The sequence below is a fragment of the Girardinichthys multiradiatus genome, chromosome 12, assembly GCF_021462225.1.
Source record: "Girardinichthys multiradiatus isolate DD_20200921_A chromosome 12, DD_fGirMul_XY1, whole genome shotgun sequence".
In the NCBI taxonomy this organism is placed as follows: domain Eukaryota; kingdom Metazoa; phylum Chordata; class Actinopteri; order Cyprinodontiformes; family Goodeidae; genus Girardinichthys; species Girardinichthys multiradiatus.
In genome coordinates, this window is record NC_061805.1 from 6,424,848 (window position 1) to 6,452,811 (window position 27,964).

A 27,964-nucleotide genomic window follows, 5' to 3' on the forward strand; every position below is an offset into this window, starting at 1 on the left:
GCTCAGAAGAAATGGGACTGGACTGTTTCTCAGTGGCCTGAAGTCCTCTTTTCAGATGAAAATAAATGTTGCCTTTAATTTAGCAATCCAGGTCCCAGAGTCTGGAGGAAGAGTGGAGAGTCTCCGAATAGGAGTTGCTTGACACCCAGTGTGAAGTTTCTTTAGTTAGTTGTGATTTGGGGCGCCATGGTGTTGGTTCACTGTGTTTTATCAAGTCCAAAGTCAGAGCACTCATTAACTAGGACATGTTAGAGCACTTAATGCTTTGGTGGCACCAGCTGATTGCCTCCATGACCTGTTGTATTAATTCAGTAATTCATGAAAAAGTAGCCCTGACCAATGACTTTACATAATTCACAGTACATGGACCTACATTTTAGTTGGTCGGCAGTTCTGTATTAATTGTTTTTTGTTTTGGTTCGATGTGATATTTTAATTTTCTGGAATAAATAGTGTATGCTTCTACACTCTATGTGTACAGAATCCATGTATGTTTCACTTTACGAATAGAATTAGATTACATTCTTATTTAAGTGGACTTGTCTCCAGTTTGGCGTTACATGTGTAGTTTTATCTTTTGGACGCCAGATGTCGCTCTTACCAAGCGTCAATCGCAGCACGCGCTCTAGGTAAACTACACATGAACACATTGCTGCGCGTTCACGAGTCGTATCCTGACTGAACTTGTGGAGCAGGAGTGGAGAAGTTTGAAGAGCCAGATTCAGACTTCTTAAACAGTCGATACGGTCGCTAGAAAGAAAACTCAGGCCGGTCCCAACCAGGTAGTCACCATGGACGATTTGGGTAAGCTGCAAAGCTGATTTTGGAAAGCTGAGTGTTTTTCTCAACGCAGAGAGAAACGGACAGCAGGGCGGAGGAGTTTGTTACGTTTCGTCGAGATTTTGTGTCTAAAATAGCATTTCTGGTTAACTGTAGGTCACAGTTGCTCTTTGGAAAAGTTGGTTAATATTAGAGGGGAATGTTACAGCGCTCTGTGGAAAAAAAGTAACCATTTGACACGTTTTATAATTCGCTCCTATTTGTTTATTAAGAGCATCGTAGTAAGTTAGCGGCTGGACATCGCTAGCCTTTTACTACCACCTCTGTTTAAACTCGCCCTCGCGTTCATGTTACGTTAACGTCTCTGATTATTATCCGCTGGTCGGACCCTGTGTCTATCAGCTACTTTTGATCAGTAAGTCCTTCCAAAGGGAGGAGATATTCAGTTGTCATGTTAACGAGCTTTAACGTTAACTCCTCCGCTCTTGCCCCAGGCTACTCATTCCAACTTTGAAGTGGTGGAGTCAACAGGCCTCCGTATTTAGACTGCTCATGCAGCACAATGTGGGCTCAGCCCTCACGTTGGCTGTTTAAAACCACTGCGATAAAGACGAAAGTACTGCAAAAAATGCATAGCCACTCCGTGTATTTGATTGCCCCGCCGAAAATACATGATTTTTGATGCAAATCTGGGAAAATATGTCTAAATGGCAAACTTTCCTGTCCGAGTGTTCAAATGTTGTATCCGTCCGTCCGTCCCTTTACCGTCATTACAGCCTTATTTTGAATTTTTTTCTGGGGATTTATGGAGAACTTTTTTTTAAACTCATACTTTAAAAAAAACAGATTAATAATAGTGGAAATGTAAATATGAAAAATTAATGTGTAATAACTCAATTTACAAGCATGGTGTAAAGTTAACCGCTGATGCTAGGTACACTACAATTTGTCTCATCTCATTCCACTGCCAGTTGTTTATGCTAACTATATCTATTCAGTTTATTCACTTAATCTGTTTTTTTTCTTCCAGCTGCTAATCATTAGCTCCCAATCTTCTGTGGCTAACTTCTGCATCTGATAAGTTTTCCTTCAGCTAGTCACCCTTACTTATTCACAGTGCGTCACTTATTTTGCCTTTTTTATCTTCACTGACCACTCAAAGAAGAGCTTCAGTAAAATGGATTTGGGAATTGTTTAAGTGGCGAGATGATGGGCCACATTTAGTATTTGGCCTGCTGTGAGAATACCTCCAGGGCACATTAGATGCTCTTGCTGCTGTAGTCTGCTGAAAGGACCTATTGTTGGCTGAGTGGGAGCTTACAGCCCCTCTGAACAGCAGGCTGAAGAAGGGGGCGAGGCTGCTGAGGAATTTCGAGCATCATTCTCTTTTGGGGTCCAAGGCCAAATACTCACGAGGTCATGACTCTTACCACTCCTCTCAGCTTTGTGTGCGCGGCCACTGAAGGAAAGACCGTTTGTTTCCGTCTGTCCACTTGAAATATTCAACCCTTTGAGACAATTAAAAAAGGTAGAGCTTCGAGATTTGATTAAACAAAGGTCAAAGCGAGCAGCTTAAATGGCTCTTAGTTCCTTTTTATTGTGGCAGTCTTAACGTTCCCATTCCCTCCTTTAATATGCAAGAACATAACACTTCATTATTGAGGTTTACTTTACTTTAAATGATTCTTCCAGCCTGAAAAAATATAGGTTGTGGTCCAGAGCTTTGCTGGTTGATAAAAGGTCACATGAATCAAGCAAGAATCCAGATCATGTTTAAATCTTTTTTTTCCTGTGCGTTTTATGTGCTCTTCACTGCTGGTAGAAGTAATTCCCTTAGCAGAGTGAGAGCTCCCTTCTCTGAGTCAGATGTTTCCAGTGAAATTCTCCAATCAGTCTTTTATAGTCCAGGCCAGGTGGCAACCAGGCCTAGCTTGATTTTCAGCACTCATGTGACCTACAGGATGAGCTCTGGGTCAATTCTTCAGGCTGGTGTGAAATTGTGACTGCCTGACTTGTCTTTGTTTTCAAAGTCTGTTTTTGAATCGTCAGACTGGGGCTGAACATTCTCAATTAGGCCTGGGCCAAATTTGGTGCGAATGCTGTTGCTTCATACCTTTCCTGCTGTTTAAAGTGTTTTTAATGATTTGCCAGAGAAAGTGTCAGGGCGACAGGTGTTTTCTCCAGCTGTATGTAGCATAGAGTAACATATTGCTGCCCTTTCCCTACCTTTTGCGAATACTGCTGGTCAGCTGGTTGAAAATATGTTGTATGTTTCCAGCAGCACAAGGAATAATTTATTTTTTTCTGTTTTAAATAAAATTAGTTAGATGATGAAACGTATTTCTGTAAATTGTTTTCCAATACCGTAACATGCGTTATTTTTACTTGGGGTTATTGTACAGGAAAAATGCCATACCGACCCATGCGTATGCTCAGTTAGCATTAGTTGGAGGCCTGTTGATTAAAATTACCAGGATTATTCTATCTTCATAGATTAGTGTCTTTTCAGGTCTGGTCTACAGCTGATGTTCTAGAGAATGTGCTGGAAATGTGGTCCAGACTTTTTCTGCTGTTCCTCTTCATCATGTCTGTTTCACAGCAGGGGATTATTTTGTTTGTTCTGCTGAAGGTTTGCTTCCTCCGTGTGAAGCACAAGTTGGTGCGTATGGAAGTGTGTCTCTGGACAGGATGTAAAATGTAAAATGATGTGGAAACAGCTTTTTCCTTTTTAGGACATCCAAAATGGTGAATGAGGTTTTCAGTATCTTATTTTTTTTGGAGGGGGGGGGTTAGTAGTCTTTATTAACAGTCACCAGACAGGAAATGGGCAGAGACAGAAGGGGGGAAAACATGCAGGAAAGGTCACAAGGTCAGGAACCGAACCCAGGATGGCTGCATCTGGGTTTATTGTCTCTGTATATGGGGTGTCCATTCTACCTCTAAACCATGCAACACCCCGGGTTTTCGGGTTTTTGAACGTATGCATGATGGATAGGTGGATGACAACATACCTGCTCACAGCACATCCTCCAAAAACGTAAGGGAAGTTTTTGGGGGAGAAAATTATATATCATTACATGAAAATCTTTTCTCACTTAAGCTAACATGTAGCATTGAACTTCTCTATGCCGGTTTCAGGTACACAGTGTTAGTCATACCTGCTGATTATTTTCTTTGTTTATGTTTTCGGTTGAGGAACCGAAGCCGTGTCTATTAACTAGATCAGACAAAGAACAGTAGTCTGCCTTCAAACAGTTTTTATTTGTGATATTTTCTGGGAACACTGCAGGTAACAAATGCTGTTTATAGTTTATAATGAAGGAATTTCTTCAGCCTTCTTTTTTCCAGATTTACTGAAGCACAAATAGATCTGTGTGTGAACTGAAGCACATAGCAACACCTTAATACGTCTGTAAACACGCAGCAGGGTTGTAACATTAGCTGTTAGAGGATCTGTAGCTCACCTGGCAGAGAGTATTTTTTTCATGAAACACTAATAAGATTTGGTTGGATGTTTGGATCATGGTGCTGCATATTCAAAGCATTTGCACTGCATACCAATAATCTTTAAAGGTCTTTAGTGGTTCTCTGTGTGTCAGCAGTGCAGAGTTAGTGTTTCCAAACTAGCTATCATCACCCTGTGAAAGCCAGACGGTTAGTGCATACCACACTTAACCAGAGGGCTCGCCTGCAAAGCTAGAAAGAAGCCCCCGACTGTAAATCAGTCTTGTTGCTGGTCCACACCCATCCTGTTCCAGGTCTGGGGAAGAGAGGGCTGCATGGCTGACCTCATCGTTTAGGCAACTGAGCCTGACTCACATCCTCAGGAAAGCGTGAAGTAAAACAATGAGCGGAGTGAGTGTTGGAGGCCGTCAGACACAGTTAGAGGGGGCAGCATTGGGCCTACAGTCTGTGAACTGGGTTCCAGAACAACGTTTCCTCTGTTAATTGCTGTTGTACCATACTGTTGTTACAGTTGTAGCTTTCTTCAGTCTCTTCCTATTTATTTCTGACATGCTGTTTCCATGCCTTCCCTACATGGCCTTATAACTTGGCCCGCGCAAGAGGTTAGGGTTTATAAGGCTGTTTGAGATACTGGTCTTTGTGAATTAGGGCAGCTGATGGTTGATGCTCCTTGCTGAGCATTTTTTTCCGGGTTGACAGAAGATACCAGCATGTCAGTCTTGAAGCCCTGAAAAGTTCAAGAAACACAAGAGATTCAAACATTTACTCTATAAACACTAAAAAATAAAAATAATACATTTTTATGAAAATGGTCTTTATTGAAATGAAGGTTTGTGTTTTGTTTAGGGCTGCACGGTGGAGCAGCTGGTAGCACTGTTGCTTTGCAGCAAGTAGATCCTGGGTTAAAATCCCAACCTCGGGTCTTTCTGCATGGAGTCTTCTGCGTGTTTCCCCATGCATTCATGGGTTCTCTCTGGGTACTCCAGCTTCCTCCCACAGTCCAAAACCATGACAGCGAGGTTAATTGGTTATTCTTAATTGCCCTGAGGTATGAGTGTGTGCGTGCATGGTTGTCTGTCCTGTGTGTCTTTGGATGGACAGGTGACCCTGTCCATCCAAAGACCCGCCATGACTCTGTGAGGATAAACAGGTATAGGCAGTGCATGGATGAATGAAGAATTTTATTCACTTTGACCAAACAAAGATTTTTACCTCAATTAATGACATTCCAATGGATGTTAGAATGACCACTTCTAAATAAATAAACAGACAAGGCAGGTTTATTTATATTGCACATTTCAGCAACAAGAATTCAAATTGCTTCACGTGATTTAAAAAAAATACATTGCAGTTGCATGATAAAGCAAAGCAAAGAAAAGTTGGACTAGGCCCCTATTTTCTTAGCATAATAGGAAATGTTTCTCTCTGGGGAGGAGGGAACTCCTTAGAACTGTTCTGACCCAAGAGTCTGGGCCAGGAGTAAGAGACTTCCTGGTGCTCTGAAATAAAACTGAATGTTTAAAAAAAAAAAACTTTTTTGCAGCTAGTGTTTTATTCTGACACGAAAAGAAAGTTTAGAAAATCAGCTTGCTTGCTAAATATCTCCTACGTTTGACTGTTGTCACAAAAAATAATGCCTTAAATGACAAGATGGCCTTTTTGTGACAATCTGCAGACAGCCTAAAGGCTCCTCGTTGACATACGGTTTTCATCCACGCCTGGCTGTGACTGTCCTCGGTGACCGAGCGCTACATCAGCCGTTAGACTTTCTCTTGTGATCTGATTTACTGTTCTGTGGGGAAGCACTTTTATTTTGGTCGGGCAGTCTTTCAAAGGGGGTGTCATCTTTCTGACATGGCTCTGCTTGGCGGGGTATTTTTAGGTAGCAATCTCTAAATGATGTTTCTGTCTCACTGATTGTATGCCATTACTAACATTCACCCATTGTCTGTTTGGGATTATTTAATTGTACAGTAACTAATAGTTAGCTATCTATAATTTCTAAAGTTCGGCCAGTGTTTAGTTCTTTGTTCATCACTCACTCTATTGATGTAATCTTTCTATCATTCCTCTCTCACTCTCTCTGTCACTGTTTCCTAAGCAGGCCCAATCATCCCAGGCTGACTCCCTGGCATCTCCCATACCACCACCTCTCCCTGGCCCCTGCTGTTCTTGTTTGTTATAAATATATCACGTTGGGATGGCTTTATAGGATAAGGTTTCCTTTTGGGACTGCAGCTAGTTCTGCTCGTTTTGCTCCCTGGGTATAAAACGGTGAGCTGTGGACCCTGATGACCTTTCACCATTTCCCACATGTTAATGAAAAAGATTTGACTGCTCTGGTTTCATCCCAGCCCACAGTGTACTCCTCACTGTGCAGCAGTAAACATGCAGGCATCTCCCTTATTGTGGAATTCAAAGCATGCCGTAGATAGCAGGATGGTCCTGTATTTAGTGTCTTCTTGATTCCAGGTGCGGGGGGAAAGAGGGACTTTATTGAGCGTTTTAACTACATTAAGTTTGTATGTTCACATTTCTGAGCTTCTTTCCACATGCCCCTACCTGAGAGCGTGCTTTCTCAGAGTGGACAGAGGAATGTGAGGAATTCCCCAAGTACCTTCAATGCAATCTGATAAACACTGTGGGACTGGTGCACGGCCATGAGTGGGTGGACAACGGTGCACAAAGTTAAGACTATACTTGTGCCCACTGCCACAAGAACGTATATAATGTCAACACAATCCCATACCACAGTGAGCCTGCAGTTGTGTCCTCTGACAGAACCACTGTAAGTCTGTATATTGTTTAACTGTATTTTAAATTATGTGATCCATCCGTTTCATTTTTGGTGACCATTTAATTCCTTCAGACTGTACACAATGCGCCATTGAGCCAGAATGCTATTAGAGCAGAGTTGGACTTTGTCCACAGTGGTTCCTACCCCCCGTCTGGGATGGAAAAGATTAGCCCAATATTTGGCTGATGCTGCTGTTTGGATTGTTGAAGCTTTCTTTCTGTAGGTTTCAGACTTTTCTGAATTAGAGTTCTTTAGCAAGTTTTAGTTTTGTCTTTCACAAACCAATAGGAAACGAGAACATCATCAAAAAGCACCTTAAACTCCAGCTAGTTTATTTTATACGAGATTTTAATTTCTTTTAAATACTCATTGGTCTCATTGTTATTGTTGGTCTGATATTTTGTCACTATGTCTTTCCTGTTTCCAAAAGTTGGGATCCTAGATCATTGTGACCTTTAGGATGTTGTTTCCTGTTTAACCAGCGCATCTTCATACTCTGTCAGCTGCACAAAGTTTCCTTCTGGTTTTGTAGTTTTATTTTGGACCTCTGGGACCTGCAGTCATGGCAGAAAGTTCTTACATTAGTGTCCGAATCTTTTGTCTTGATATAATCATGTCTCACAGCTCTACAGTCTGATGGGTTGGTTAATATTCAGTCAATCCCCATCATCTGTGAGAGATTTGTTATATACAGATTTGAGTTTCTTCATAACTGTTTGGCTTAAATTCCTTTAAATGGTTCAACTAATGATGGAAAGCTGCCAGCATCAGACAGTTCTGTGTGAATTATGAGTTTCTTCCGTATTCTCCGTCATGAAGAAATCAAATGATTGGAGAATCTTTCTGAAATGTTCTTTTTTACATAATGTAAATATCAACCACAATCAGAGGAAGTTGTGTCTCACAGAGTCAATTTACAAATGACAAAATCAAGTATTTATTATTTAGAGGAAATATTGGCTATTGTTGCTTCTGCGTCTCCAGAGGAGCATGAACTGATTATCTTGGTGAGCATAAACACACAGCAGTCATTTGAAGGTAACATTCCTCTTTAGCATGACCTCAGGTCTCAACCCTTAGTTTAGCATGTTTTATTTTTCTAAATAATGCAGCAGACATCGTAAGTCTGTTACCTTATTTTTCTTTAAGATCAGTGGCACAATTCAGACCCCAACTAATTAACTCAGTCAACCATTATCTTTTATAAGCATTTGCTGAAAGTAGAACAGCAGCAGAACTTTACAGAGCTACCTTCAGACTTGTTTTGAAAAGCAGCTTAGGCGGTGCCTAAATCTAGTAATGCATTAAGAGCTTAACTATCTTTTGACGGATCGCATCGTCCAAACAGATGTTTAACCAGAACAACTAAGCTTAAAGGGGAAACATTATGCTTTTAAATCTTTCCTTTTCACACTTAAGTCATCCAGCTGTGGTCTATATAAATTGGAAATACAAAGCTTTGGTCCGAACTCCTTGTTATTGTAGCTCCACAGGTTCCTCTTTTAGTCCTGTTCTGAGGTGTGTCTGAGTTGTTTTGGTGCTGTCTCTTTAAATGCTACTGAGAGATTTCACACCCCAAAACCCTCCAGGTCAAAGAGCATTCTACTCCACCCCGTTCGGCCATTTTTGTAGTTTGACAGCAGATATACAATTATCTTGTAGCACAGAAACAGGACAAAAACAATGCAAATCTGATACCGGTAGAGGTTGCTGAATACACATTCTTGAAGTGCTTCACACAAACAAAGGATTACCCCATTGTTGTGGGAACATTTCAGTGAAAATGTAACCAGGAACTTCGAAGAGGTTCTGATGCTGAGGACGGTGCAATGAATTGTATGGGTTAATTTACCAACAACCTAACATTGAGACTTATCTACTTGCAGCTTCGACGTATTTGAGCTTGGACTACAAAATCGCAACGAGAAATAAAAATGGCGGATACGCAAATTGGTCAATTGGAAGTCTATGACCTTGTTTAGCAGTTCCACTGCAAATACTGTGACGTAACAGTTCAAAAAACATAGCGGAGAATAGAGAAAACTGAATGGATTGAAAAATATGACCCAAACAGAACATAAAGATGTGAACGCAGCACCTGGGGAGACTAAATTCAACTTTTCTGCCCTCCTACAGATTCCAAGTACACAACAAAATGTAGTTAAGGGCTAAAAAAGTGGATTTTGCATGATATGTCCCCTTTAAATTAATTACCATGTGTGTAATTGGCATGTTGCTCCAAATGCCAGAATGGTAGATCTACTGTTTGTTTTCAGGCTAGAATATTAGGAATTAAGTTAGAGATTTCAAATTCATATTCATTCTGTATTTTAACTGCTGTGTTTTTGTTTCTGCAATCTTAAACTGGGTGCATTATATAAACAGATAATGCATGTTATTGTGCACAATTCAGCATATTATTTGGCTTAGAGAACTGCAGGGAAAAAAATGTTTCATTAAAAATATTTTTCATAAAAGAAAATCATGCTTCACTTTTTAAGCTGAAGCTTTATGAAACCAGTATTGTTTGTAACTGCTTGCCTTAAAACTACTTTCCAATTATCTATTTGGCCGTTTGGGTGGAATATTGCAATGTGATGTTTACCAGATATTGTGGAGCCCTATTCTAAACCTGAGATCCTTTTATTAAGATTATTTTAGATGTTGAAAACATGGCAGATAGATACAGGGGTTTAATTCTTAAAACAATCAATTGCTTGGGTCAGAGGAATAGCTGTAGTATCATGAAGTAATTCTGCTGACTGAGTTAAGCCCACCGCTTCATGGAACAGCCCTGACCGTGCTAAACAGTTCAAATCTATTATCTTTTACCATTGGCTCAGGCTAATGCCATAATAAATATGTTTACCCCACATCATTTTGCATATTAGCCATTTTTCTAAGCTGAACAGCATTTGTGTTGCTAAGCACCATGGCTTAGATGGCTCCTCAACATATCCTGCTGCCTTAGCTCAATGGTGAGAATTTTCCAAACTGAGATCAGACTATGAGGATCTCTTGAAGGTGCTTTTCACATTATAAACTCATCTGGTGTTTCACAGATAGATCCTTGTGTCTCCCCAAGGAAGTTTAGCAGTTTGAGTTTTTCTTTCCATTTTCCCTCTAGCCTTACTAGCCTCAAGGCCCTCTCATGGAAATGCATCATAACTCTGAATTTTATTCATTCATTCATTCATCTTCTATACCGTTTCTTCCATAGTGGGTCACGGGTGAGCTGGTGCCTATCTCCAGCAGTCAGTGGGTGGGAGGGAGGGTACACCCTGGACAGGTCGCCAGTCCATCGCAGGGCAACACAGAGACATACAGGAAAAACAACCACACACACACTCATTCACACCTTAGAGCAATTTAGAGAGAGTCATGTTTTTGGACTGGGAGGTAGCCGGAGTACCCGGTGAGAACCCATGCTTGTGGGGGGAGAACATGCAAACTCCATGCAGACAGAGCCTACAAACTGCGCCACCGCGGAGCCCCTAAGTCTTCAATTGAACAGCATTGAAGAGTATTATTTTATTATTTGTTTAATTATTATTATTTATTGATATTCATGGGTGGTGCATCAGTTGAAAAAAAGTTGTGTAATTTCAAAAATAATTGACCAACATAGTGAGAGGCAGTTTGCGTTTATGCTGTAAAGAATAAGTCAGAACGTAATTAAGGATAAGGTAAGATTTTTTCACATAACTAGTTTTCCTTGATTTAAATAAGGATCACATTTGAATAAAGATCAAAGTATTGACAGAAACAGTCACTCCTGAGTCACAGACGGGTCGTACCAGCAGAAGACGGTGATTCTAATGAGTTTGGAAAACTTTGCTTTGTCTGCGAGAGCTTTAGCCGTCCTTGGGCAGCACTTCTGTCCGTTGTGCCAAGGTCAGCAGAAATTTTCTAGGAATTTAATACAACAAGTAGCAAGTTTTATGAGTGACAGTCAGTTTGTGTTGGGCCTTGTTTAGCATGTCAGCACCAGGTGTGGATTATTTTGAGCTGGTGGGGATATTTCAGCACATTTGCACAGACATGGTTGCTCACTGAGCTTACTGCTTTAAATAGGCTTGCACCCCCACATGGTTTACGTCAAACTGCAGGACTGAGGACGTTTGGCTTCTAGGCAGGATTCCCCTTCGGACTGCAGAAGGTGATGATGAAGTCAGGATTAAATATAATGGGAGTTCTCGTCTAGAAATGTGTGAAGTTCTCAAGTTTGGTCATTTGAGCTCTAATGACCATCATTTATGAAGTCTGGTTTAAGGATCTGAGAGAATAATTATACTGAGATCTTCGTATATCAGGGAGAGGGACACTGAAAGAACCTGTCCCCTGTGCAGGCCTATAGCCACTCCCCTGGTCCACCAGCAATATGTTATCACTTCTTGTTGCTCATGCTATCTTTGTACTGCTGTCAGCTTCACATATAATCCCACACATGAACAGTACTTCATGGGAGACATTGTATAGACAGCAGTGGAAAATATATGAGTACACTAAATGGGCTTTATTTGAGAAATATTCTGTAGTATTGCCGCAATTCTGCTTTGATTGTATGAAAATAAGATTATTGCAAGTTTCTAAACTGTTTTACTGTTTGGAAGACAGTTGTATAAAATGTTACCTCTTCTGATGGCTTCATATAGACTGGATACAGTCTGAGCTACCCTACTGAAGGACCTGGTGGACAAGCAGAGTTTATCTCTCTGCTAATCTTTGAACCACTTCCTAGATCACCAGGAAATGAACGTTTTCATAAAGAAATTCTAGATCTAAAAAGTCAATCTTTTTGAATTGAACAGATTTTTGATGGTCTGAAGCAGATCAAGGTACATCTAAAGCATTGTAGCCTAACAGTATGCAGCTGGTGACGGCGGTCTATTCTGGACAAGCTGAGGCTGGCTGGATGGACGGATAGTGTGATGTAAGGGTCTATTTTATTCCAGCGTTGCACCATATTCTCAGGAGGATAACTTTGTACCCCTTGAACCCTGGACACGATTCAAAAATAATTTCTGCCTGCCTGCCTCTTTTGCGGTCAGTCTTGTTAAATTTGTATTCAGTCTCATAAAGCTGAATGGAAATCCACAAATGAATGAAGCAAATACACAAATAAACCTGGAGAAAGAAGCTCTCATTGACTGAGTGGTTGGTGTTTTAACAAACAAAAAGGGTGGACAAGGGATTTATTTAACCCTTTTAGTTTAGTTGTAAATGTTAGTCCAGAGGTACTGCTTACATGGCAAAATTTAACTCCCTCAGAGCCAGTCCACTCCTAAGAGACCATGAATTCCCACACAACAGGCTGACTAATGCACAAACAATAAGAAACTTGCATCATTTGAAATGAATGTGGGCAGAGTCAATGTCACGTAGGTGAAGAAACTTACTGGCCTCCAACTAAGATATGCTGAATGTCTTCCAATCATTGTTGCCTCATTCAGGTGAGAAATTTGTTAAAATGAGAGCAAGAAATGGTAAATGGACTGAACTTATATAGCGCTTTTCCAGTCATACAGACCGCTCAAAGCGCTTTACACTAGAGCATTCACCCAATCGCACTCACTAACGCTCACACATTCATACACCAATACGCAGATCGGTAGGTAACTTGAGGTTAAGTGCCTTGCCCAGGGGTACATCGACATATGGCAGGAAGAAGCTGGAATCAAACCCACAACCTTCTGATTGCAAGACGACTACTCTTCCTACTGAACAACAGTCGCCGAAATAAAAGTTTAACGTTTATCATTCATATTAGAGATGCACCCACTCTAGATCTGATGTTTTTATTTTTTTTGTAACATTTAACCTACATAAGGGAACAACAGTGGCTCAGGTGGTAGGGGTTTGTCCTGTAACTGGTGGGTTGCCGGTTTGAACCCTCGTCTTGCCTGCTAAAGGTGGTCAGAGGGCCAGGTGGTGCCAATTGTATGGCAGGCCCACTTCTGATGTGGCTACGATGTAGCCTACCACGGTCAGTGTGTGAATGGATGGATGACTGATGTGTAAAGTGCTTTGTGTCCTCCGACTTACTACACAAGTTCAGGCCATATACCAAATGCTGATTTTATTCATTCCAATTTATCTATGACTATGAAGGAAGATGTTACAAATGTTTATTTCTAACCTTTCTGCCATGTGTGGTCATTAATTATTTGTTTCAGAAGCAGAGGCAAAGATTGTGTGATTGACATTTTAAACTGCATAAAACAAAGTAACTTTTCTGTGCTGCAATTAGCCTTCCTGTTTTCTGCTCTTACTCTCTCTAGCAGCCTGATGCAAAATCATTTTGTATGTAAATAGCTTCTTACATTTCTTTACATCATCCACTGAAAATGGCTAACACTGAGGCCCTTCAACGTCCTTACAGCATCCGCAAAACCTGGTAGAGTTTAAGGTGCATTCACCGACTGGCAAAACGCTAGATATTTAGGTTTCTGACCAGCCGCTCACGGGTCACATCAAATCAGGCTGACAAATAGACGAGGGCATTAACCAGCCAATGTCTGTTGTTTCAATGTATTTATTCAGTCAGTCAGTCATTTTCTACCGCTTATTCCATAGAGGGTCGCAGGGGAGCTGGTGCCTATCTCCAGCAGTCTATGGGCGGGAGGCGGGGTACACCCTGGACAGGTTGCCAGTCCATCGCAGGGCAACACACAAACAACCATGCACACACTCATTCACACACCTAAGGGCAATTTAGAGTGACCAATTAACCTAACAGGCATGTCTTTGGACTGTGGGAGGAAGCCGGTGAGAACCCACGCATGCACGGGGAGAACATGCAAACTCCATGCAGAAAGACCCCAGGCTGGGAATCAAACCCAGGACCTTCTTGCTGCTACCAACTGCGCCACCGTGCAGCCATATGTCTTTATTCATATGACTGTATTATTCTTCTGATTGTTGCGAGTGAATGTAACATTTATTTGACCTTTCAGATGCACTGCTAGCAGACCTAGAATCTACAACATCCCACATCTCGAAGCGACCGGTCTTCCTGCCTGATGAGACCCCCTACTCCATCCCAACGGGCGGATTCCCTAACCAAGATGTGTCTGTGCCACCTCCAGTTCCGCCTCCACCTTCAGCTGATGCTCTAAATGGCTCCCTGGCAGATCAACCAGACTCCCACCACTCCTCTCAACAGGTAGTTCTTACCTTTATATGAACGTGATATGCTCTGGCTTTAGACATAGCTGTAGGGACATGTTTGGGTTTATATTAATATCCAAATAGGATCTAATGACTGATTCTTTCTCTGCAGTCTTTAGGTTCGGGCCATAAGAGCTCATGGTCCAGGGACAGTAGCAGTTCTCCGCTCTCACACATCGAAGAGGACCACGTTTACAGGTGTCAATCCTGCTCTGAAAATGTTCTGAGTAAAGCAGACCACATCAACTGGCATTTCCTTTTACATTTAATTTCACCTTGTGTGTTCTCAGTTTTCCTAATAAACACAAGACGTCAGACTTGTCTCCAGCAGCCATGACCTCTGCCCTGGGCAGTAACCTCTCGGAGCTGGACAGGCTTCTGCTGGAGCTTAACGCTGTGCAGCAGAGCTCCCCTTCCTTCCCCACTACAGGTAGGGAAAGATCTTATATGTCTATATTATGCCTCTGTGTCATCTTCTTAATCTTCCTAATCTGAAAACACTGATGGACATTTCAGTTCTTAAAATGAATATAGAGAAGTGAGAAGAGTGGGGGCTTCTGGAGAATATGTAAGCAAACATAAACCAATTTACCCAGTTGAAGTGTTTTTTGTTTGTTTGTTTTTTACTATATTTTTATTTGAATTTGCTTGGAACAGTACACAACAATTCCTGACAACATCAAAGTACATTGCAACAAAAAAGAATGAAAGATATGCTTGACAGTGCACAATAATAAAAAAAACCCAGACGGATATTTAAATGGATAGTTAGGACACTGTAGGGCATTGTAGAATCCTCCAGTTATAGATATCTTGTTATTGGTAATCGTTTCCGTTTGAACTGATCAGATCTTGGTTGTAGTTGAGCTGTTAGGGCCTCCATTTCATACATCTCCCTTAGCTTCAGTTTCCACTCTGCCAACGTAGGTGGCTGTGAGCTCCTCCATTTAATTGTTATCATTTTCCGAGAGGTCATAAGGAATATATGTAACAAATACTTTTGGTCTCTGGTGTACAAGCCTTCAGGTGTTCTAATAGAAACTGACTTGGAGTAAATTGTAAGTCAATTTCCAGGACTTTATTGATTTCATTCTTTACTCCCTTCCAGAAATTAACTATCTTTGGGCAGTCCCGGAATATGTGTGAATAATCACCTATCATTCCACGTTCTCTACAAGAAAACATTGCATCTGGACTACCTACAAACCACCACAGGTGTCCTAAAAACCTGGTCTTCATATTCCAATCAAACTCTTTCAATAGGTTACCATTTATTCCCTTATGACATCCAATGTAGATGGTTTCCCATTCTTCATCCTCAATCATAATATTTAACTCCAACTCCCATTTATTCTTAATATCTAGAGTATTGTCTGGTATATTTTTATATATGATATATATATGAGAAACATGCTTTTTATTGGGAAGCTGAAGTTTAATTATATTAATAAAGTAGCTCTCTACATTTGTTAGGACATTTTTTAATATATTCCAATTATTATGATTTGTGATATAGTGTCTAATCTGAAAATATCGGAACATATCACTTCAGGATACAGAGAATCTGTCTTGGAGGTATGAGAATAGCTGCAAAACGTTGTCACAAAAAAGTTGGTCAATAATCTTTAGGTTTCTTCCTGCCCATCTCTTAAAGGTGATATCTGTTGTTGAGGGGATGAAGTCTAGGTTTCCAGAAATATGCACAGCCCGTGAGAGGGCAGCTGTCCCTCTAATTCTCTTTTGGACTCTTGGCCATACATTTAAAGTGTGTTTCACCCATACATTTTTTATGTCCGATTTTCTCAGGGACTGCTTGCTCAAAAACACCAGAACAGGTAGCGGTATATTTGGCAATGAATTTCACTCTATATTTACCTATCCTGTTTCAGTATCATTATTAATCCAAGCTACCACTGCCGTCAGTTGCGCGGCCCACCAATAATATTTTATGTTAGGGAGGCCGAGTCCATCTCTGTTCTTACTAAGGAGAAGTGTTTTAAGTCTCACTTGAGGCCTCTTATTTTGCCATACGAATCTTGATATAAACATGTCTAACTTACTGAAGGCTGATGTTAGGAACCCAACTGGAACCAATTGAAACAGATACAGGAGTCTAGGGATTAAATTCATCTTTACAGCCTCTACTCTCCCAAGCAGAGATAATGGTAGCATATCTCATCTTGCCAAGTTCTTTCTAAGTATATCAAATATTTTTTTTATAACTTGCTTGGTATGTTTGTGTTAGATGGGCAATAAGTGTGGTCCCTAAATATCTGCAGCCCTGTTTAGATCTACGAAACGTGTTTTTTTTGGCAGCTGTCTCATACAGCATGCAGTTCGCTTTAATCCCCCACCATAAATTTAACTTTAAAGTGTTTTAATTGGATTTTAGTAATAAATAAAAGCATTGTCACAAACATTCTGTGCTTATATAACTATGATTCAGTTGTAGGCTTAGAAAAATAACTGTTCAAGTAACATGCCTAGAGCAATAATGTTTGTTTTATTAGAAACATCTTGCTTCAACGTTCCTTGTCTTTTCTCCTCTTTGCATTTGTGGTGAGTGAGCTAAGACATGACAACAAGAATCTACTAAATGTAAACTTGGGAAACAGGGGGAGAAAAAGTCTGACACCTTCTCACTTTTGTTTGTGTTGAGCACACTGTTACTCATGCTGTCACATTTCCTTAGAGGAGGCAGCTCCTCCCCTGCCATCTTGCAGTATCACCCACTATGAGAATGGCGGCGCTCCTGACATCCTTGTTAGCCCCCCACTTCAAGAAAAACCAAAAAGGAATGGAATGAGGCTGGAGGAAGCTCAGCCCCTGGTGGAGAGTCTGCTGGAGGGTTCAGGTCTTTCACCCAGGTACAGTCTCTGTTTTGGCTTTTACAGTCTTTAAAGTTTATGTTTATGCATTTGGCCCATGCTTTTATCCAAAGTGACTTACAGATGAGGATGTAACAGTGCAGTTAATATCAAAGCTAACAATAAGCTACTTAGACAGAAGACAAGGTTCTGTCAGAGGAGACGGGTGACTGTGCATCAGACATAGAGGGACGTGCAGAAAGAGTTGGTGCAGTAGAGGGGTAGGGAAGTACAGGGTAGATGCTAGGGTAGGAGATGGTTGCTAAAGGGCTGGGCCTTAAAGAGTTTTTTGAAGATAGACAGAGACACCCTTGTTCTGGTAACGCTTGGTAGCTTCTTCCACCATCATGGAACGACACATGAAGAGAGTCTGAATTGTTAGAAACAAGCTTTTTTTGTTTTTATTTTGAAAATTAGCATTTTTTAGCATCTGAAAACAGCAAGATTTATTTTACATAATGTTTTAATGTATACCTTCAAAATTCTGAAATTCACAATACTTGTGAAAATATTTACATCCCATGAACTTTTTAAGTTGGCTATGTAGAAACCACAAACTTAAAGTGCCTGTGACACACTTTTCCCACAAATGCAGAAATTGAATGAAAACTTCTTTAATATTAAATGAATTGGACAGTATTTAACATGATTTATGATTAAAGACATGATAAGACAATTGTGACACAAAATAAACATATTTCGATGTTAAATTTTGCAAGCCCAAAGTCGCCTGAAAATGACATCTAAGGGGAAGTCTCTGGTCATTCATTGTGTGAGCATCAATGATAAACTGTTCAGGCTGAAGCGAAGTTGGGTTAAAAACAGCGTTAATATGGTGAAATGGTACATTGCTGGTGGGGGCAGCAATAATACGACAGCAGCTGTTAGTCTGCACTACTTTCCTGCAGCAAAGAGGATCGGAGCTGCCTGGATCAGAGCTGGAAAACTGACGAAGGACAGATGGGCTGGTCCTACTAAGCACAGCCAGTTGTGATCGGAGGATTTCTCAGCAAACTGCTTCAAACAAAAAACCTCTGAATTCACAAGAGAAATGATGTCAGAGGTCAGGATATCTGACAGAAGGAGAATGTTGAAGCAGAGTCTAGAGCTGTTTAGAGCATCTGATGTAAAAAGATCGCCAAAGAAAAGGTTGTTGCCGCTGTTGCTAGATGATTCAAGGCTCAGCAGTTAAGAATACTTCCCTGTCACAAAAGTACATTTAGATATCGCAGTTATTGGTAATAATTAAAAATACAAAATAATAATTTTTATTACTATTAATAATAATATGAAATTAGTATTATTAAAATAATATAAATTACACACGCATACAATATATTTAAATAAACGTTTCTCTAAAGATTCTAATATAAAATAAAAAAATATTTTACACCAGGTAGTGTCTTCAGATCTTGAATCATCCCTTGTGTCTGCTGCTGCTGCTCCATGCTGCTCACTTCACCTCCTGTTGTTTCACTCAGTGCCGTTTACTAGTCCAAAGTCCAAAACATCTCATTCTGTGGAAGGTAAACCAGTTAAACTGCTTCACTTTTCATTTTATGCGTCCAGATATTTTCATGTGTTTTGTTCTACGATGGCTGAGTTTATTGAGTGAATCGAAGCTATATTTGTTGATTAGTTTGGTGCATTTAATGACTAATTGTTCGGTTTATAATACCTTAGTTAACCCAGTAACTGATCTAATTGACCTATGTTAACAACTGCTAATATATACACGTGTTTATATAAATATATGCATGCATTTATTAATATAGCAAGATCTAGTCCGTCTTTAGTGAATTAATTTGAAATCCTCATGTTGTGCTCGTTCTGTTTCCTGGTGGTGCAGTATGATCCATCCATATTGACTCCGGCCGTGCTCCGGCATCCGGCGAAAATAGACTCTGGTCGTATTAGAGGCCGTCCACATCCGCACGTCGCAGCGTTGACTTTCTTCTCCCGACTGCTGCGTCTCTCTGTGATAGTGACTGAAATATATCTAAAGAAATATCAGATTCTTTGCTGCTGTCTGGGTTGCTGCCATTGTAGCAGCAGTCAGTTTACGTGCAGGGGTTCCCCTTTGATGCCATAAAAGGGCAAAGAGCAAATCGCAAAGGAGTAGTCTGGAAATGCCTTTTTAGTGAAATTTATGACCATATATCTCAACAACTGTTCATTTCAGTAGCATGAATTTACTTTTTAAAATAATTTATTAAGGTTTCCTTTCCATAAATGTAATTGGATTTATCATGAAAATTCCATGTCGCAGGCACTTTAAGTAGCCAACACAAAGTAGCACAAAATGGTGAAGTGGAAGGAAAACGATACAAGGATTTTTGTAGCCGATTTTGCAGCCCATCAACCTTCCCATCAACTCTAACTGCTTCTCTATCCCTGCTGAAGAAAAGCGTCCCCAGAGCATGATGCTGCCACTATCGTGTGTCACAGTGGGAATGATGTTTTCAGGGTGATGCATTGATATGTTGCTACTTTTCTTACATGCATAGTGTTTTATATGTAGGCCACAAAGTTCAGTTTTGTTGACCAGACCAGCTTCTTCCACATATTTGCTTGGTCCTCTACAGGGCCGAAACAATTAATCGGATTGATCGATTTATTGAAGTAATCATCAACTAATTTAGTGATTGAATAATCGTTAATTGGAGTATACAGACTCTAAAGCATGCCATTTGCTGCAAAAACAACCCACTTAGAGCAGTAATTAGGCTCAAACCAAATAAATATATATACATTTTGCATTTAAGATGAAAAACTTTCTTTGTCTGTAAATATGGTCTATCCTAAAACTCCTCAAGTGTCATAGATTTAGCTTACCTTGGTCAAATTATGTGAAAAGTCTCCTTATAAGCACCTTTTGCTAAATGATTATTAATTGGTTTACCGAAAACATAGTCAACAGATTAATTAGTAAAATAATCGTTAGTTGCAGCCCCAGTCCTCTACATGGCTTTGAGCTGGATGTCTTATGGCTTTCTTTCAACAATGACTTTCTTTTTAGCACTTATCCATAAAGCTAATGAGAAATAATTGTCGTGTCAACAGATTTTTCCCACCGCATCTGTAGATCTCGGCAGCGCCTCTAGAGTTACCAGTTTGCTGCACTGGATTTTATTTAGAGGCATCAGAGTAAAAAGCTAAATTCGTATGAGAGAAGGCAGTTTTCTGATCATTTGTCAAAAAACCTTTAAAAAGCATGTATATTTTTTTTCCTTCCATGTTTCAATCATTCACTACTTTGTGTCGGTTTTTTTCATATGGTCTCAATAAAATGCATTAAGGTTTATTGTTGTAATGCGACAACTTGTGAAAAGGTTAAAGGGGTGTGAATACTTATGCAAGGCGCTCTATATGGCTTCATGAGCCTGTTAAACTGTGTAGCTGGCTACATTTACATTTTTGTTAATGCAGAGATGGTGAAAGAATACTTAACAAATGCTCTTAGTAAATATTAGTATTTTTAAATCGATACATTTTGCTGTTCTGTGTAAAAAAAATAAAATCCCTTTTTAATGCCATATTCTACAGAGCTACAGATATTTTACATTTGGGTTTAAGTGTCATTGTCAGCACATGTTAGAAAGAATCACATTTGTATTTTCCAGCTCTTCCACAGGACACAATGATTTGGACACATCATCTCAACAACAAACAAGAATGTCGGCTTCTTGTGCAACTAGAGAGTTAGATGAACTGATGGCTTCTTTGTCTGACTTCAAGGTACAAGGCAACATGGGCGAACGCTCTAAAGGCTACTTTACTTCCTCTGTTCACAAACCTCTCATAAATAGGTTTTTATAATGATCTCTGTCTTCCTCTTATTTTGCCTATGCTTCTCCTGTTTTCTAGCCCAGTTCTTTGGGCTTTCTGCCAGACCAAGCAGGGACACCATCCACCTCTCACCATTCTCCAGCACCTTCTTCCATCACCCCAGTGGCTTCTTCTTCTCTTAGTCTTCCCCACCCACCTGTCTGTTCTTTCCTCCCTTTATCTGCTGGTTTTGAGTTGCACATAGATGAAGATGGAAAAGATTGTGGCTCAGTGATGCCTCATCCGAGCCTTCTTGGTCCCCATAGTCCCAGTTCGTCTTTTTCTGCTGCCAGTGACATAGACCTGGACTCTGTTATAGATGTCTCTGCCACCATGCTGTCATCCCAAACAAAGTCCCTGCTCGTCCTCTGTCAGTCCGCTCCCTCTAATTCCAGCTTGTTAGGAAATAGCCCCAGCCTTTCAAATATCACTACTCCCTCACTTACCTCTGTTAACACTGTCCTGGAGCACAAGACCCCCACATCCCCCAGTCCATCTGCAGAGCGACTTTCACCCTCTGTCAGTAAAGTGTTCTGTGCTTCTGAGTGTATCGGCCAGCGGCCTGCTTGTTTTCTTGACCATGACTTTGATTTCACCTCTCCACCTCTTTCAAAAAGCTGCACTCCTCCTCTCTCAACTCCTTCACCCTTGTCTGCTGCTGGGTCTGCATCTCAATCTTCTCTGCACTTTCCATCAAAACCATATTCACCATCTGCAGTCTCTCCGCTGATGATTCCCTCTCCACTGATCTTCACCAGTACCAGTAGGCAGCTTTCAGAAGTGTCTCCTGGAGTCCAGAGAGACACTCCCCTCACTTTACAACAACCCACTGCAGTGGAGCCGTCTCTTGACGAGGCCCTAGATAAGCTTTTAGCGATGAGTTTTGCACAAAGTCACGCATCACATCTGGAGGAACAACTAGAGAAGATGGAGGCTCACTCTCTCGACAAAGAACTGCAGGAGGTGCAAGAGGAGCTGATCCTGCCCATGGACAGAAGGTGTATTCAACCCGACACTTTCACTAGCACCACCAACACCATCACAGAAGACTCAATAGACATTGGAACTGATGGGAATGGAGACCTAGACTGGGCTGATGAGGAGCTGTCCATGTCCCTACATGATGGACTGGATGGCACCATGACACCTTTCACCGAGAGGCTGTATACAGATGGCAGTATGACTCCACTGACGGAAGCCAGCTGGATGGATGAGTCCATGACCCCCTCCTCATGCCCTGGGACCCCTGACGTTGCCCTGGACCTTCCCCTGCTACAGGCGCCCAGTATAGACAGAGTCTCAGCAACAGGACATGTACGGATCTGCAATGCTGTCTTGTTTTGGTTCCGGCTGCTGAGACTGATACATTTATACATGCTAGCCTCTGCTTCAGGCATTTTTATTAACATCTTCACAAACGGCTGAAATTAAAAACCAGTACATTTTTATCAACTGTGCTGGTCACAAGCCTTATTCTGTGCTATGAAGTGTATTTAAAGTTAGCGAGTGTTTTGCTAGCATTCGGTCTAGATATTCACCAATCAGAATTTGGTGGCCAGTTTCCAATTTCTGGTCTTTTTAAAGCTGTGTCTCTTGATACCAATTTTAGCCAATTCCAAATTCTGTTTAAATCTATGATATTTTGATATATTCAAAATATTTCTTTTAGCCATCCTCTTTTATTTATTGTAGGAACAGAGGCCACATCCCACCACTGTGAGAGAGCAGTGATTGTAATACAGGGTTTTACTGTTCAATAAAAAAAAATAAAGATAAAAGTATTACAGAGTTAAGCACATTTTACTATCAGATAGCACAGCTAGCATTACTAAAACAGAAGTCTCTGTATGTTTTCCCAGAGAATATAGATCTTACCATAAGTACAATTTCCAGAAAGCTGCCAAAAATGTCTAAATCTAGATTGCTACGTGACGGACAAAGATTGAAAGCTGAAAAGCTTAAACCTTCCTGTTGTCTACTGAAAGACTTGCTCTCTCTCGCTCACTTGCAACCTGGATGAACCAGATATTTCTTGATATGTTGTAAGCAGCCATTTTAAAATCAATGCACTTCCTCAGGCATAATGTTTAAACACTTTACTGATACTAAAAAATAGCTATGTTTGAGACGTCATTACCCCACCAACAACATCCATCCTAAAAAAATGTTGAAGTTTGAGTGGCCCATTAGTTTGATATTGTGCGTTTGCTGATTGGAAAAAGGATTTTTCAGTTTCTGACCAGCCATCTGACCAGGACTGATCAATTTCATGCAGTTCTAGTTGCAGGTGGATGCACCTCTAGTTTGGTCCGGTACACGATACCTACTTATGAGTGTAACCATAGTAAATAAATTAGTACTTTTAAGCTTAAGCTTTTGTTTGTTGAGCAAAAGAAAAGAAGCCATCTAACAAACAGTTTTGGTTTGAAACTGCACTCATGGTGAACTCAATGCTTTTGCTACTATAACCGTAATAGTTAATTTGTTATACTTGGACTTGTGTTGTGTGAAGGAAGCTAATACATTGTACTTAATGAGTATTTTGTTTGCTTGAGACATTTTGAAGATGGTTTGGAAGGTTTCAGCTTATTGCTTTCTTCTGATGTAAGCATGCATAAAGGACATGATGCATGACCCTAAAGCTCGCTGACCACCACATCATCCTGGCATGTTGCGTGAACTGGTTTATGATAAATCTGGGTAAAAGATGAGGTGTCCACCGTTCCCTCCTAGATAAAATCGGTGATTAGGCGCACTAAAGAGACTCCCAATGTGCATCCAATGTATCGAGATGGACACCTGCGCAGGAAGATGGGACCCATCATTGTAAACAAGAACTCTTCTCAGGACCGTCTCATAGAGGAGCTTCAGGGTAAGTTTGGGATCAGCCGCTCAGAGCGGCGCCACAAACAATCGGATGAATGGCTAACCGAGGGGGTCGTCGTCACATCTAAACCCCAGCGTTTCCATCCTGAGGGATCGGGCATTGAGGTCGACAAGGTTGGCTTCAGTGTGCTCAGAAGTTTTCCCTAAATATTTTCCAGCTTATTCACCTGGTTTAGCCTACTTCATGCTCCTCTGTCTCTTTGTCTCCCTGCTTTTTCTCTGTTCTTCAGATCATAATTCCTCCTGAGTCACCTGTCCCTGTCAGGAAGGTTCTCACACCCCTCTCTCCCCCTAACTCTTGTCACCCCACTGTTGTAGAAGAACCTAAGAGACCACTCCCAGTACAGCACCCCCCTATCCCAATACCACCACCACTTCCTCCACCTACCTCCTTTAATTCACAAGCTACCCGTGCTCAGGAACCGCTTCTTCTTCCTCAGCAAATTACAAAAGCCTCACCACCACCAGTGCCCATTCAGGACCTTCCTATCCCTAATCCAGAACCCCCTCCTCCTGTTGTGAGTACCCCAAACCATCCACCACCAGTGGAGCCAGTACAACCAGCTGCACCCAAAGTCTTGGTATCTGTAGGCTGCCAGACAGAGTATGACCCTTTCTTCCCTTCAATGCAGGCATGAATCTCTGTCTTACCTCCTCTGTTTTTTACCCTTCGAAGAAATGTCTATTTTCGAACTTTAGTATAATAGTAGAATAAATATTGTTTTATCTGAATCTGTGAAACCGACACATAACTGTTTGCAACCGTTTTAGATTATGGCCCAGGGAAAGGCTGGTGTTCCAGGTGGGCCACCAACACAGGTCAACAAGCTGGACAACATGCTTGGTAGCCTCCAGTCTGACCTCAACAAACTGGGGGTGCAGACCGTTGCTAAAGGAGTCTGTGGTGCCTGCTGTAAGCCAATTGTGGGACAGGTAAGCTAAGAGTAGTCCATCTTTCACATTCAGTGCCCTACAAACGTATTTTCCCCCCTGACACTTTTTCCAATTCGTCACCTTGCAACCATAAACCTCATTCCATTTATTAGGAATGTATTTGATAGAAGAACAAGGAGTGGTGTATAATTGTGAAGTGGGAGGAAAATTATACAGGATTTACAAAATGTTTTACAAGATCTGAAAAGTGTGACATTGCTTTATATTCATCCTCCTTTTCTCTGAAGCTCAACAAATTGTCTTCACAGTGTCATCCAACTAGTGAATACGATGAACGAACAGCAGACAAGTCAGAGACATTTAAACGAGGGTTGGGTTACAAAAAAAAAAATCTCGTGTTCTTTGAACGTCTTACTGAGCACTGTTCAGTCCAGCATCTTAAAATGGAAAGAGAACTGCACACCTGCAAACCTACTAAGACATGGCCACCTTAATCTGGCTCTGATCAGAGGAGGCCAAAAGTAAATTTATTGGCCCAGCACAGGTAAAACACCCTGTGTGCCTTAAAAATAACACTGCTCCTGTCTGCTACTGCCTCAAAAGACTTGGGACTTGAGTGGAGGTTCTCCTCCCAGCAGGATAACAACGGAGTACGTACAGCCAGAGCTACAATGGGATGGTTTAGCCCAAATTATTTGTGTTAGAATGGTCCAGTCAAAGTATGGAACTTAATCCAGCTGAGAATTTTTGGCAAGACTTGATACTTAATGTTTATATCAATTAAAAAATAAAAAGTGAAATAATCATGTATCATTTTCCATCCTGCACAATTATTTAATACTTTGTGCTGATATATTACATAAAATCCTAAAAATACATTAAAGTTTACGGTTATAACCTGATAAAATGTGGAAAAAATTCAAGCAGGAAGACCATAACTTATTGATCCGAACCCGTTTAAAATCTCCCATCTACTGTCCTGTTTTCTCAGGTGGTGACTGCCATGGGCCGGACATGGCACCCAGAGCACTTTGTGTGTACACACTGTCAGGAGGAGATAGGCTCCAGGAACTTCTTTGAGCGGGAAGGACAGCCTTACTGTGAGAAAGATTACCACAATCTGTTCTCTCCACGATGCTACTACTGCAACGGGCCCATACTGGATGTGAGTTACCGCTGTGTAAAAATGTGCTCTGCTGGGAAAGGGTCAGCAGGTGGTAAGCTTTGTTGTTATTGTTTATTCAGAAAGTTGTGACGGCGTTGGATCGGACGTGGCATCCTGAACACTTCTTCTGTGCTCAGTGTGGATCCTTCTTCGGCCCAGAGGGTACAGGCTTTTATATTTTAGCCTCAGTGTTGAGTTGGTAAGATGTTTGTTCTGCCATTATGGGCCCTGTAAAACCTGTTTTCTTCTTCTGTGCTTCCTACAAAGGTTTTCATGAAAAGGATGGAAAGGCATACTGCAGGAAGGATTACTTTGATATGTTTGCACCAAAATGTGGCGGCTGTGCCAGAGCCATCCTGGAGAACTACATCTCTGCCCTCAACTGTCTTTGGCATCCAGAGTGTTTTGTTTGCAGAGTTTGTATCCCGAAATTATTCTCTCCTAATTTTGTTGGATTTATAAAACGAGTAGAAAGTAAAAAAGCGGCATCTCTTCATGTGTCTGCAGGAGTGTTTTACCCCATTTGTGAACGGAAGCTTCTTTGAGCACGATGGCCAGCCGTACTGTGAGGTGCACTACCACGAACGTCGTGGCTCCCTCTGCTCCGGCTGTCAGAAGCCCATCACAGGGCGCTGCATCACAGCCATGTCCAAGAAGTTCCACCCGGAGCACTTTGTCTGTGCCTTCTGCTTGAAACAGCTTAACAAGGGCACTTTCAAAGAGCAAAATGACAAACCCTACTGTCAGGGCTGTTTCATCAAACTGTTCAGTTAGAGTGTTTGGGTGGAAAGCTTATCACAGATCCACTTTTACAGTAGGTCAGAGCTTTGAGCAGAATCTGAATTAGAATGCGTTGCAAAAATATGTATTACCTTCTGAACCTTTTTATATTTTGTAATGTTACAACCACAACCATCAGTGTGTTTCCTTTGGATTTTATGTTATTCACCAAAACAAAGTAGGACATAATTCTAAAGTTTAAGGAAATTGATACACACTTTTCAACTTTTTTACAAATAACAGTCACAATAAAAAAGTGTAGCATGCATTTGCCACACTCAGCCCCACTAAGTCCATATTTTGTAGAACCACCTTTTGCTGCAACTACCAAATCTGTCTGGGTCTGTCTCTCTTTCATCCAGAGAATGAAATGTTTTGCCAATTCTTTTACAAATAGCTGAAGCTCAGTCATATTATATCAGTCTTTAAGCCTCTGAACGATTCTCAGTTTGCTTTGGGCCTGGACTTTAACTGGACCATTCTAACACATAAACAGGCCTTGACTTAAACCAATCCATTGTAACTCTGGCTGTATTTTTCAGGTTGTTAACCTCCTTCCATGATTGCGTTGTATTTAGCTCCATCCATCTTCCTGATAACTGATCAACGTCCCTGTTCCTGGCCCAGATTATGATGCCACCACCACCACTTTGCTTTGTCTCATGAATTTCATTTTAGCAAACTACAATGGAGCAGAATACATGTACACATAATACTTTTCAGATTTGTATCTGTCCAAAAACGTTTTAAATTGTTCTCATTTGATCCACTTCCCAATTTCTCACTGCTTCGAGTTAATCTATCACATAATGTTCTGCTAAATATGCACTGCAGTTTGCGGTTGTGACAAAATGTGAAAATGTTCACAGGGTGTGAATACTTTTGTAAAGCGTTGTCTTAGTGGTGTAACGTGAAAAGAAGAGTTGTCCTCTGGTGATGATGGAAGTATGCGTAGACTGAATGTGTGCATATTGTTTAGGCAGAATACTGCTTTCACTGTTCCACTGACAGTAGCATTTTTAAACTGGCTTTAGTTGTCAGGAAATCTGACACATATTCAGCATTTAAATGGTCTCGTAAACCTTTATAAATACCAGAAATGTGCCATTTTCCATACCGAAGAGGCAGAAGAAAACATCACTTCTCTCCCTGTTTCCTCGTATGTTTGGAAAATGTCTGTCGTCCCTTCAGGTAAACCTAAAATCTTTGTGTATGTAAACCTTTATGGTTTCTATTATTTTAAAATGTAGTCGATCCAGACTGGAGGAGATACTGAAATTCATAAAGTAATGTGTTTGACAATTTTGCTCACTGGCTGAGTGACTCATTTTA

General features: G+C 40.9%; 1 protein-coding gene across 3 annotated transcripts; it reads left to right on the plus strand.

Annotated features, from left to right (window-relative positions):
* Window positions 1-642: 642 nt before the first annotated feature.
* On the plus strand, window positions 643-27,934 carry LOC124878085 (paxillin-like). Of its 3 annotated transcripts, XM_047381861.1 has the most exons (14): window positions 646-804; window positions 13,999-14,207; window positions 14,325-14,410; window positions 14,503-14,642; window positions 16,905-17,079; window positions 20,703-20,817; window positions 20,947-22,221; window positions 23,641-23,907; window positions 24,024-24,425; window positions 24,565-24,726; window positions 25,679-25,852; window positions 25,933-26,014; window positions 26,120-26,268; window positions 26,360-27,934. In XM_047381861.1, the coding sequence occupies exons 1-14, from the start codon at window positions 792-794 to the stop codon at window positions 26,624-26,626; spliced, it is 3,516 nt and encodes a 1,171-aa protein (XP_047237817.1). In that variant the 5' UTR covers window positions 646-791; the 3' UTR covers window positions 26,627-27,934. The 3 variants fall into 3 exon arrangements, with proteins under 3 accessions (XP_047237818.1, XP_047237817.1, XP_047237819.1); XM_047381863.1 differs by lacking the exons at window positions 20,947-22,221; window positions 23,641-23,907; window positions 24,024-24,425 and having other exon boundaries at window positions 647-804; XM_047381862.1 differs by lacking the exons at window positions 23,641-23,907; window positions 24,024-24,425; window positions 24,565-24,726; ... (2 more) ...; window positions 26,120-26,268; window positions 26,360-27,934 and having other exon boundaries at window positions 643-804; window positions 20,947-22,693.
* Window positions 27,935-27,964: the final 30 nt, after the last annotated feature.